At 42.3% G+C, this 12,870-nt stretch overlaps 1 protein-coding gene across 19 annotated transcripts in view; it reads left to right on the top strand.

Moving 5' to 3' along the window:
• The window catches only part of mapk8ip3 (mitogen-activated protein kinase 8 interacting protein 3), a gene marked incomplete at its 3' end in the record, with an annotated part of 53,573 nt that extends 44,174 nt beyond the window's left edge, over positions 1-9,399 (top strand). For 9 of the 19 annotated variants that reach the window (XM_080724034.1, XM_080724046.1, XM_080724033.1 and 6 more), the window contains 9 exons: positions 1,004-1,071; positions 1,520-1,671; positions 1,800-1,835; positions 2,386-2,521; positions 3,545-3,658; positions 4,906-4,944; positions 7,277-7,441; positions 7,825-7,971; positions 8,523-9,399. In XM_080724034.1, the coding sequence (XP_080580160.1) occupies positions 1,004-1,071; positions 1,520-1,671; positions 1,800-1,835; positions 2,386-2,521; positions 3,545-3,658; positions 4,906-4,944; positions 7,277-7,441; positions 7,825-7,971; positions 8,523-8,662 (997 nt within the window). The remainder of the gene's footprint in view (positions 1-1,003; positions 1,072-1,519; positions 1,672-1,799; positions 1,836-2,385; positions 2,522-3,544; positions 3,659-4,905; positions 4,945-7,276; positions 7,442-7,824; positions 7,972-8,522) is intronic. The other 10 variants (XM_080724036.1, XM_080724038.1, XM_080724035.1 and 7 more) reach the window with 4 other exon arrangements.
• Positions 9,400-12,870: the final 3,471 nt, after the last annotated feature.

Here is a 12,870-nt window from a genome sequence, read left to right as displayed (position 1 = left end):
AGAATGTAAAGGGATAGTTCATCCCCCAAATGACCTATTGTCTATCGATTACTCACCATGGACATATATATATTTTCTTGGTTGTTGTCACATTCCTAAGCCAATAATTTGAGGAGATTCTTTGTGTCTCCATAGGGAACAATGCAGGCTCTTTGTGCCTCCATAGGGAACCACTACTGGTCATAAACGTATTGGCATTAACACTTATGTTGCTATGATTTTTTCTCTTCAATGTCCCACGTTGCCATGGTTACCATAGACTTCCATGTAATTGCACAATTGTGTAAAAAGTGCACGCCCATGCCTAGATGATGCACCACGTGTGTGCAGACTGTTCACAGCTTTCAAACAAAAAAATCTGCTTGGAAATCCGTTCAGGCATTCATGATTTATCAGCCATTATGTTTTCTTCAGATGTAAACAAACATGGCTGCCATGTTTGAAAGAATGGGTTGGTATGGGGGTTAAACATGCAATTTCACGATCGCGATCATGCCTAATACATTTCTGGAGGTCCAAAAGAAAAATTTGAAAAAAAAAAAATGTTTTTTTTTTTTTTTTTTTTTTTCAAAAACGGCCCAAACTCGGGAAACTCGGGGTTGGCACAGCGTTGGTACCAATACAAACTCGGGAAACTCGGGGTTGGCACCAGATGTGTTAAAGGGTGAACTATCCCTTTAATGTGAACAAAGTGTCAACACATACCGTATTCACATAAATAATAGATATCATGTATGTACTGCGCTGTGCACACATACACGTATGGATGATATTTATAGGAAACATGCACATGGCACATGCAAGCACCTCAAACTGTGAGCTATGACTAATGTACATCGTTTGCTAAAACTTCATAGTGTTGTTGCTATTCTTTGATTATCTTGAATACCTTGAATCCTAAGATAACTTTGGCCTTGTGAATTTGGGAAGCATGAATTTGAATTTGTGAATGTGTTTGAATGAAGGCGCATGTTGTTAATCCACAAGGTCTCTTGTCTTCCAGACACGTGAAGGGGCGCGTCCTTGTCGCCCTGGCCGATGGCACTCTGGCCATATTCCACAGAGCCGAGGGTACTTTTAAGCATCTGTTTTGTTTTAAAGATTTGCTATTTTCACAGTGTTTGCCTCTTTCTTAATTCAGTTGTTTTATTTAAGTATTTGTCTTATTGTTTGGCAGTTTGACCATTTATTTTATGGTATAGTTTGTTGGATGTAATAAAAAAGGACTTAAATCATTCAATTGCAACTTTAGAAATGTGCAGATACTTATACTGTATGTTGGTTTGTTTACTGTTGAGTGAGAAAACAATGTTGCACATTAAGCATATCATCTGGGGACCGCCCCAAAATCATTTGGGTCCCGGCCCCCCAGTTTGGGAACCATTGGCTAATAGTGTGTGTGTGTGTGTGTGTGTGTGTGTGTGTGTGTGTGTGTGTGTGTGTGTGTGTGTGTGTGTGTGTGTGTGTGTGTGTGTGTGTGCGCGCGTGCGCGCGCGTGCGTGCGTGTGCGTGTGTTCAGCAGACGGACAGTGGGACCTGTCTAACTACCACCTGATGGATCTGGGGAGGCCGCACCACTCCATCCGCTGCATGGCGGTGGTCCACGACCGCGTTTGGGCGGGTTTCAAAAACCAAATTCACGTGATTCAGCCAAAATCCATGCAAATAGAGGTGCCCGCTTTTTTTTTTCTTCCTTTTTTTCTTTTCTTTTTGCTTTGGCACAGTACAGTTCTCGCTCGTGTTTTGATCTATTTATTTATAAATTTTTTATCCTTCTCCATTTTCTTCCCTTATCTTAGAAGTCGTTCGACGCCCATCCAAGGAGAGAGAGCCAGGTACGCAGTGGTGTAAAGTAACTAAGTACATTTACTTAAGTACTGTACTTAAGTACAATTTTCTAATTTCCAATACTTTTACTTCTACTCCACTACATCTCGGATCCAGATATTGTACTTTTATTCCACTACATTTATTTGAACACTTTAGTTACTAGTTACTTTTCAGATACAAATTATAATATTATAAAACATACATGAACCACTTTAGCCCTATTTTATACCTTGGCTATTTGAAAATAGCCGATCTACAAGCTCACAACGCGTCGCATCGCGATGCGTTGTGAGCTTGTAGATCTGCTATTTTCAAACATTTTGTACTTTTACTTTTGGTACTTTAAGTACATTTTTATGCCAATACTTCCGTACTTTTACTCTCAAGTACATTTTGAATTCTGGACTTTTACTTGTATCGGAGTATTTCTACATTGCATTATTGATCCTTTTACTTAAGTATAAAATGTACTTTTCCACCACTGGTGTAAAGTAACTAGTGGCCTACTTGGTAGTAAAGAAAACAACGTGAGTACGTTTTTCCCCACCGCTGCAGGTGCGTCAGCTGGCCACGCTAGGCGACGGCGTGTGGGTGTCCATCCGGCTGGACTCCACGCTGCGCCTCTACCACGCCGTCACCCACCAGCACCTGCAGGACGTGGACATAGAGCCCTACGTCAGCAAGATGCTGGGTGAGAGTCTCCAACACAAACATCAACCATTACAAACTTAAACTGACGAGCAGAGGTTCTCAAAGTGGATTCCAGGGACTCTGTGGGTTCCTTTAGAACCCATTCAAAACGGGTACACATTATTGTGTATCATTATTTTATGCTTTAACTATTGAAAAATAGCAGATATACAAGCTCACAGCGCGGCACCGAGTGCCGCGCTGCGAGCTTGTAGATTTGCTGAATTTACTGAATTTCCCCCTTGGGATAATAAAGGTATCTATCTATCTATCTATCTATCTATTTGCTATTTTTGAAAAATCGTGATTTTTTTTTGTAAAACCTATGTTTCTATGTCAGCAATCTGGCTAGCCATCGTCAAAGAAAAGGTCCTTTTCACTTAACTGGAGCTCAGTTAGTCTGTTCTTGAGAGACTACTATGTCAGTGGTTCTCAAACCTTTTCATGTGAAGCACCCCCAAAATGATATTTATTTGGCCATGGACCCCCATTCAACATATTTAGTTCCAGGGACCACCTCAGAGTTTGTAACTCAAAATTTGAGTTACAAACTTTGAAAATACATATATTCAAAGATTTGCACAAATTTTCACAACTTTTTCAAAAATAGCAGATCTACAAGCTCACAGCACGGCTGTGCGCGGCAGATAGTATATCTGCTATTTTTCACTGGTTAAAGCATTCAATAATTCTAGGCCTAAATGGGTTAGGGGGGGTCTAAATTGACCCTTACAAGTCTGTGACTCTTGACAGTGTACAAATGGGACCAAATGGATCGTAGCAGGTCCATTTGGTTCCATTTGTACACTGTCAGGGTTAAGGGGAGACCTTGAAATGTGAAAGTTTTAGAAACCATGCTTTAGAGTAATTTGATCAATATTGTTCAGTCAGATTCCATTCCAGTTGGCTATGATGATTGCCCTCCACACTTTGCAGGCCCTGGGGCCGAGACCTGCACCCCAGAGGAGTGCACCTTTCTAGTTGTTTTGTTTTTGAGACCAGTTCTTTTTTTTATAATTCACAGGTACCGGCAAGCTGGGCTTCTCCTTTGTGCGAATCACGGCCCTCCTGATTGGTGGAAATCGCCTGTGGGTGGGGACAGGAAACGGCGTGGTCATCTCCATCCCCCTGACAGAGAGTGAGTCTGACGCTCATGCACACGCACACCAAAGTAATGACAAATCAGAAACCTCTGATCTTTGTTATTTATTTCCGCACTGTAGTATGACTTGATGCAGTGTCCACAAAAGTTATCAAAGATAGCAGATCTACAAGCTCCAAACGCAACAAGTTTTGAGCTCGTAGATCTGCAATGTCCTCCCGTCCTGCTTTCTTTCTCTGTGGTCCTCCTCCTTCCTTCCCCCTCGTCACTCGTCACTCGTCACACCTCCTTTTGACTGAGGGCTGGGATTCGGAGCCGCAGGAAACGGATTCAACACGGTTCACAATTTGGAACCATTTCCGGAAGTGTTTTTTTTTTATCACAGTGCTATGTAATTAATACCGGTGTTTCTCAAACTTTTTTTTCAAGGACCATCATCACTCTGGGAGTGTACAAATGGAACCAAATGGACCTGTAAGGGTCCATGTTGTTCCATTTGTACAGACCTGAGTCAGTGCAAATCAGAGATACAGACCCATAAGGGTCCGTTTGGAACCCCCTGTAGGAATCGTTAAAGTAGAATAATTTTTTCTCCTTTTTTTATATTAACCACTTGAACCCTAGCGTCTATATTCTGAGAACTTTAGCCAAAAATAGCAAATCTACAAGCGCTGCGAGGCGTTGTGAGCCTATACATCTGCTATTTTCGTCAAAGATTTTTGGTGCAGAGGGGGAAAAGAGATAGCGCCGCCCATGGCTGCTGTGGTGACTATGTGTGTTGCGTTCTGTTGGTGTTGTTTTTGTGTTTGTTTGTTGTTGTTTTTGTTTATTATATGTGAAAAAATATTTTTGAATGCAAAAATGTAGTATGCCAAAGCAAATTCCTATGTCTATTACACAATGGTTAATAAAGTAATCTGAGTCTGAATCTGAATCTGAAAAAGAGACGACTAAGTACAGAGTGAAAGGTCAAGTTGATTAAGTATTGAGGGTTCAAGTGGTTTAAATATCTGAAAACACAAATTGACATGAATCCAAAATACACCGATGATTAGTGCTGTCAAGCAATGAAACTATATGGAATCTAGGGGAGGGGGTCCCTGCTTCATCTCTCTCTCTCAACTAAGGGGTCCTTGGACTGCAAATGTCGCAGGCCCCTGTCTTAAAGGATCCCACCCTACTCATCAACACCTCCTCTGTCCTGACTATTTGCTCTGTGCTCTTCTTCTCTTCTCTCCTCTGCGTTTACCTTCCTCCTCCTCCTCCTCCTCCTCCTCCTCTAGCGGTAGTCCTTCACCGAGGACAGCTCCTGGGTTTGAGGGGTAAGTGGGGAGGCGCTCCCTCCCCCCGTCCTGAATCTCTCCAACGTAACCTGCTCCCAGCATGCTGCTTGCCGTCACACACAGAAAAGGGAGTTAGACTCTCAAGAAGGAGAAGTGTTTGCCTGGTTGAGTCATGATTATTAGTGCCCATAGAATCACGTCTCTGCTCACTCATATACATAAGAAGATACAAATCAGTATATCAGCATGAGGGTAAGGGTTGGATACAGTAAGAGATAATAATAGGAATAGATCAGTTGGTTCTTATCTTTTCTTTTCTTTTTTTTTTGCTCTGGACCGCTCGCACATTTCAGTTAAATAATGCCTCAGCTTCATCTACTTTGTTGCACATAATGTCTTGCAACAAATTCAATCAAGGTACAACAGTCATTATTACATTTTCAAGCTTTTTCTCCCACGCCACGCCTATTGATTCACATGTTTTGTTACATTTGATGGACTTTTGGAATATTATTTAAACATATTTAAGGCATTTTATTCATTTATGTTTTCTAAAACATTTCCCCATGGAGCTACTGCAGGCCTAAATATGCCATGGACCACTAGTAGGCCTAGTCTGTGGACCACTGGTTGAGAAACAGTGGGATGCATAGACATGGGATGCATAGCAAGGTTACCAAAGTAACCAAAGCACTCCTCTTAGCTTATAATCGGGGGATATCTTTAGAAATAGTGTCAAATCCTGGAATAAATTCCTTACCAAAAAAAGTCTTCACCAATATGTTTGTAAAGGTGTCTAGTAACACATCTCACAAAGACTGAAATTCAGTTTCCCTAGGAAAATCTTTGACAGCTAGGGTAATTCTGGGTCTCATTCACTCACTATACACTATACCAGGGGTATTCAACAAAAATGTCCAGGGGGCCACATTGACAGAAACCCAAGGGGCCGGGGGCCGCACTAACGTAAACACCCCCCTAGAAATGGACCCCCATACCACTGTGAAAAGTGATGACTCATCACTAAACCATCATTTTATGGGATGTTTTTAACCCAATGAATGTTTTATTGTGCAAAACAAATGCTTGCAATGGATTCAGAATAATTAAAAACACCTAGTTAGACCCCTCACATCCCACTTAAAGCATATTTTTTGGGAGTGATTTTTTCCCTTATAGTATAGTGTATAGTGAGTGAATGAGACCCAGAATTACCCTAGCTGTCAAAGATGTTCCTAGGGAAACTGAATTTCAGTCTTTGTTAGATATGTTACTAGACACCTTTACAAACACATTGGTGAAGAAATGTTTTGGTAAGGAATTTATTCCAGGACTTTTTAAGATATCCCCCGATTATTACAGTATATCCCCACCCAACACAACTGTGGTCCCCAGGTTGATTAATTCCTCACAGCCCATATTCCACAGGAAAACAAAACTAGTGACCGACTGATAGACTTTTTTGTGATCCGATACTAGAGAGGGGAGACCATCACCCATACCGATACGATACCGACATATACATAACAGGCCTTTTACTCTCGATCGGGAATTGAACCGGCAACGCCGACAGGCATCAATACCAATGTGGCAATGCCTAAATGGTATGTGCCTGGACCAGTAGGCCAGCAGGCGCCCCTTGCCTTTTCTTTTCTGACTGAATGCTGTTGGGTAGACGAGTTGTGTTGTTGTGTTGTGTGGAAAAGAAATGTGAGCTCTACGCATGGCGCTCTCTGCTGGACAAAATATATCATCACACTAGCAATGTCCACTGCTTTGCTTTGTGCATACTTTTTTTATCGGCCGGACATTTCACCGATACGATATGATCCGATATGACCAAATAAGGGCATATCGGGCCGATATTATCAGCGGTCGATATAACGGTCGGTCACTAAACAAAACGTGTTCGTCATTGTATGTTGTAACTTGTAACTCATGATGTTGCCGTCATCGTGATTTGTGAATTATTTTCCTACTATGGGGGTTTAAGAGGTTCTTGCATGATGCATGCCCGAAATGTGATTTTTGGAAAATATTTTCTCATTTCCATGTTGACATTGTAGAGTTGTTATTGGTGTTTTAATGTAGCAGTGGATGTGCTGCACAGATGGTGTAGTCAGATCCCTTTGAATTAGGGCTGGACAATAAATATCACAGGGACCCCCCATTTTTCCAAAAAACAAACATATGACACAGATGCTTTCCCGGTCTATGTTTCTACATATATTCTGGGTCAATTGCCCAGCCCTATGTTGTTTTGAAGAAGGCCTGTAGCTGAGTTGCTTGCTTGGTGAATTTGTCCAAATTGGGTTTTCTTTTTTCTTTTTTACATTTGTTGACTGTCACTCCCACTCTCTCCCTCCCTCAGCCAATAAGGTGTCGCCTACGTCGTCTGGAGGCGTCATCCACGTGTACGGGGATGACAGCTCAGAGAAGAGCACTGGCAGCTTCATCCCGTACTGTTCCATGGCCCAGGCACAGCTCTGTTTCCACGGACACCGCGATGCTGTCAAGTTCTTTGTCTCTGTGCCAGGTTGGTGAAATATTAAAGGCAGATATTGTGAAAATAGGTGATCTACATGCTCACAACGCCTCACAACACAAGGCATTGTGAGCATGTAAATCTGCTATTTTCACAATAGAACCGTGATATACAAAATGTAATGCCTCAACTCTTAGTGCTCGTCAGGGTGGGGTGGTCCCCAGTTCAAATATGATTATTTTGGGGGTCGTGGCCTGAAAAGGTTGAGAACCACTGCAGTATAGGAGGCCTCCTTGTTGAGGGTATGAGGTGTGATTGGTGTGTAGTAAAGCATGGGTGATTGAAAGCAATCGGCAGACTGACAGCTGATTACAGCCGAGTTGTATATGACTCCCTTGCCCTGCATGAAGTAGCGCAATGCTTTTTTGTTGCAGGAAATGTTTTGGCGACGTTGAATGGAAGCGTGTTGGACAGCCCATCGGAAGGGCAGGGCTCCACGGTGCCTCCCGAGGCAGAAGCGCAGACTGTTCACAATGTGTTGGTGCTGAGTGGAGGAGAAGGTTACATCGACTTCCGTATCGGTGAGAAGAATACTCAAACACACGTGTTCTTCACTTCATCACACAGTGGCGTCCCGCATGTCAAGTTTTTTGAACGTTTTTGAAAGATCTCGCTGTAAAGACACGCCGAAAATAGGCTGATTACTCGTCGATCACTTTGTTAAATATATTCAAAAGGTGACTTGAGTGAAAATGCAAATGTATTTGCATTAAAATATATATATTTGTTTAGATGTGCAAGCTCACTGTGAGCTTTTAGATCTGCTGCTTTTGAATATCCAACCTATCGTCACTGTCAGGCAGAAACCTTGTATCTCCAAGTTTCATATTTGTACGTTTTCTTTTTCTTTCTATAAATTAAAGCCCTACTTCATCATACAAAAGTGTCGCACAAAACTAGTGAAATTAGTGTGAGGCGTTGTGTGCTTGTAGATCTGTTATTTTCACCATTTTAAATTGTTTTTTAAATTAACAAAAAAAAAAGGAAGGTTTTGGACATACAAGGATACCACCAGACAACGACAATATAAAACCAGTAGGATATGGTTAAAACTGTGTGTCCTCACTCACAGGTGATGGCGAGGATGACGAAACGGAAGAAGCCGGCGAGAACAGCCAGAACACGGGCGCTCCACAACAGTTGAAACCTGCCTTGTGCAAAGCCGAGCGGAGCCACATCATCGTGTGGCAGGTGTCCTACGTGCCAGAGTGATGCCGTGCCCGGACCTCCGTTTATCCCTCCGTACCCACGCCTCTTCCCAGGAACAACCCCCCCCCCCCCAAAACCTTGTACTTTATCCGCGGTCATGTAAAAGTTCCCTCTCGGCTCTGAAATGACCCTCCAAGACCCTGTATCTATCTGTCCCTGTAACTATCCCCCCCCCCCCCCCCCCCCCCCCCCCCCGCCTCCCACACACACACTCTTGTAACTATCTTTATTGCCTTGTAAGTACCTCATCTGATTCAGTAACCTCATCACCTACCATCCTATTTCTGTCCTCTCTTCATGAGTAACCCGGCCTCATAACTACCTCCCTCTTCTGTAGTTGCCCTCGTATCCACCCACCTTGTAAGTACGACTGTATCTCCCATATTTACCTCAAAATGTCCTGCATCGGCCCCACAGGGTTGTTCCATTTAACGCGTTGTCCTCGCCACCGTTCTCTTCGAAGGGCAACGTTGCCCGGATCGTCTGTCTGTGAAGGCCAAATGATAGGGTCCATGTCGGGTCTGCTACTGGGCACTGTTTCCCAAACAGTGGGTCGGGACCCAATTTGTGGGTCACAGACCAATTTCTGTGGGTCAACGACTCGAGTAAAAATCCCATTTTCTTTTCCTACATTTAAAAAACATAAACTGTATATATTTCAAAATGTAAAAATAATAATAGTAAAACGTTTTAAAAGAAACAAACAAACAAATGTAAGAAATTCCATAAATAAAAACATAATAAAAAAAAAAGTAGTGAAAATAGCAGATCTACAAGAACACAACGCGTCGCTTTGTGCCGCTGGTGTACTTGTAGATCTGCTATTTTCACTAGTTTGGGTCCCGGGCAAACGTTTGGGTCTCGACCTGAAAAGTTTGGGAACCAGTGAGCTAGGGGTCTGCGCAGGGGTCCCCCAGCTTGTGTTGATAGTCGAGGACCGAGTGGACCTTTACAGATCTGTATCTCTGAGAGCGTACAAATGGAACCAAATGGACCCGTAAAGGTTTATTTCAGTGGGTTGGCAAGTAAGATTGGCCTTTTTCTGAGCCATTTGAGGCCAGAACATAATGAATGGGGCATGTTTAAGGACTGGAACATGTGACAAGAAAGCCTATAAAAGTGAATAAATAAAGATTTGTTTGGTATCAGTTTGTTCAGCAAAAGCTAAGGTATGGCAACATGACTGTTGTCTTGACACCAGTCATGTTGCCATACCGTAGCAACAGGCATGATGAATTTATTTTAAGAAGTACATTTTTCCCCCCTGTAGCCAAGGTATGGCAGCTGCCATACCTTGCCATACCCAATATTGACGCCTCTGTTTGGTATAACTGTGCACTGATACAGCAGCATGTGTATACTGCATGTGCAGAAAGAAATACTATTGTTATCATAATTGTGCTGGCCAACTCTTGAATGTGAGGACATTTTAGTTCATCAAAAAGTGAAAAAGAAAAACAAAACAATTTTTTTTTATTATCTGGAGACAGTCATACTCCTCTTTTGAACAACGATAACAAACAAGAGTTCTTTCACAGAACAGGAGCGTTTAAATTGTTCAAGGTCTCTCCGGAGAGAAACTACATTGTTTAAGGCATGTGAAACGTCTTTTTTTTTTTCTTCTTTTAAACATACCATTTTCACATGGACAAAAGCATTATAAATAATGAGCATTCTTCCAGTACAGGTCGGCCCTCAATTTGGACATGTGAATAATGTGGGAGGCACAGTCATGCAGACTGTTGTTGATGGGTCTTGAGTGGTCTATTGATTTGCACACTTTCAGAGTTATGGTGTGGGTGTGTGTGTGTGTGTGTGGGGGGGGGGGGGGGACAGGAACTGTGATCCAAGGATTGTAGGGGACTAGAAAGGAGAGGACGTCAAATTTCAAATGGTTTGATTATCGTCTAAAAAGCATGTCTTAACTATTGTAATTATTGAATGACCCCGTAGGAGGATTTGTAAACGCGGCCATTTAGGGTGAGATGTGACTGTGTGTTCTCCTTGGGAAGGTGAACGTGAACAATAAGTGAGGTTGCTGGAACACGCGGAACGGAACAGGCAACAAGGGTGGAGCGGAAACCAAAGTAGAGATGTCTGGATGACAGGCTGATTGGAACCAAAATGGGTCCCTTACAGCAGTGGTTGCCAACCAGGGGGGTCCCCACGTGGCACCTTAGGGTGCCGTGATGCCAGTCCAGGGGTGCCTCAGAATACTTTGATAATATTTGGAATTCATCAATATCACCACGTCAATGTCACTTCAGTAAAACAGACCTGATTTGCACTGTACTTGATGAGTTCTTTATGCCATCTACCCCAACTCTCTTCACCCAAAATAGCAGATCTACAAGCTCACAACGCGTCACGTTGTGACACGTTGTGAGCTTGTAGATCGGCTATTTTTGGTGAACCTTCCCCCCAGAATAGGGATGCTGGGGTTCAAGTGGTTAAACGTCAAGTATAAAGTTATTCTCAGTTCGTTCTGATGGAAACAGATATTTCTCCGTGACATAGCCTACCGTATCTCAGGTGGAAAGATGTGCATATTTACCTAGCGTAATATGATGTAGGATTCTAAAAATGAACAGTGTAATTCAGGGGTGCCATGGATGAAAAGGTTATTTCCTGGGGTGCCCTAAGTCAAAAAGGTTTGAAAACCCCTGCCTTACAGCAGTGGTTGTCAACCAGGGGGGCCCCCACATGGCAAAGGTTGAGAACCGCTGCCTTGCAGCTTTGTAATTCTGAAAGTGTACAAAAAAAAAGGTTTGTAAACTTGTGTGTAGATTTGGGTTCCCAGAGGTGAGGATTGAATCAAATTGGGGGGTCTCATATTATTTCCTCAAACACTGTCTGTGGTCACTATACTCATATGTTGATCTCTTTATCTGTGTTGATTAAATATTAAACATATTTGTGCGCTGAAAAAAAGGACCAAAAAAAAGTGTTGTCTTAAGTGAATTTTGTGAATTCTATTCTGATCTGTTGTGTGTTTGTCTAAAGCACAGAAAAACAGTCAATCCAAATGATCAATACTGCAATGTAGAAATACTGTTAGGGCACGGTCACATTCCACTTTTATTCTACCTACGAGGGCGGATTCTGCCAAAGCATTTCAATGGGAATGGAGCGGTTTGCTGCCATTTGTGGATTTCAGCAGTTCTGTAGAATTTTGCGTGTTTGATACTTTTATCAGGCTTGCTTTACTAACATGGGTACAATTTTAGCCATTAAAATGCCAAATTTAGGTGTACATAAATTGATTTGATTACTGAGGCAAAGTAAGACACATTTAATAGAAGTGAATATATCTGTGTGATTTTGCATGCATTGCCCACACCCCCAAAGCGGGGGGTCAGGAGGTCCTTTTTTTAACATAGTAACTAGCTGTAACTCCCTGTGTTCTGGTGAATTTGGGGAGTTTTATACAAAATCCAGGAGACATTCAGGAGAAATGACAATTCAGGAGCACCGTCTTCCTATTGATCAATGCAGTATTAAACTTGCATTTGCCAACTGAAGGCTAACATACAAAAGGATGCTTGAAAAGTAGGCTACGAAGAAGCAAGTGAAACTGATTGAGTGATGGTGTAGTGGTTAAATGATCGAATTCTCAGCATAGAGGCCCCAAGTTCAAGTCTCAGGTCAGCTGGAATGTTTTACATCTACTAAATGAAGGCTAACATACAAAAGCATGCTTCCCAATTGTACTAGGAGTAATATACCTGTTCAGACTGAATGATAGTCCAGTGGTTTAAAGATCACACTGTTCTTTTTACTGTGAAGCTTTCTTTTTGCAGACTGACATCGAGAAAAACAAGTTAAAAACAGCACAGAAAGCAGAGTCAAGTGCCCTGGTAAAGTGGAGTAGTGGATAACTCCTATGATATCTGTAGGATAACTTTAAGGATTGTGCTTGTTCCAATCCAGGTGCCGTCAACTTAACCTGACTGCGCCAGATGATAGTAGCAGTGCGTCCGCTCTGCCTACTGCCACCATCTGACGGAAGTCAGGCTACCGTCAACTATTTCATTGGAGAATATTGATATTGAGATAATAAAAAAAAAAACTTCAATTCAGCAACCAGCAGGTAGCTCAATGTGTTGAGATACTGTGTATAAGATCCAGAGGATGGTGGTTCAAATCCCACTTTATTGTGAAGGTTTCCTTTGCAGAATAAATACCAGAAGAATAAGTTGAAAGAAGAACAG

This window comes from Nannobrachium achirus, assembly GCF_963921795.1.
Source record: "Nannobrachium achirus genome assembly, chromosome: 4".
Classification (NCBI taxonomy): domain Eukaryota; kingdom Metazoa; phylum Chordata; class Actinopteri; order Myctophiformes; family Myctophidae; genus Nannobrachium; species Nannobrachium achirus.
The sequence above is the reverse complement of the archived record's forward strand: the minus strand, read 5'-3'. Positions and strand labels throughout refer to the sequence as shown.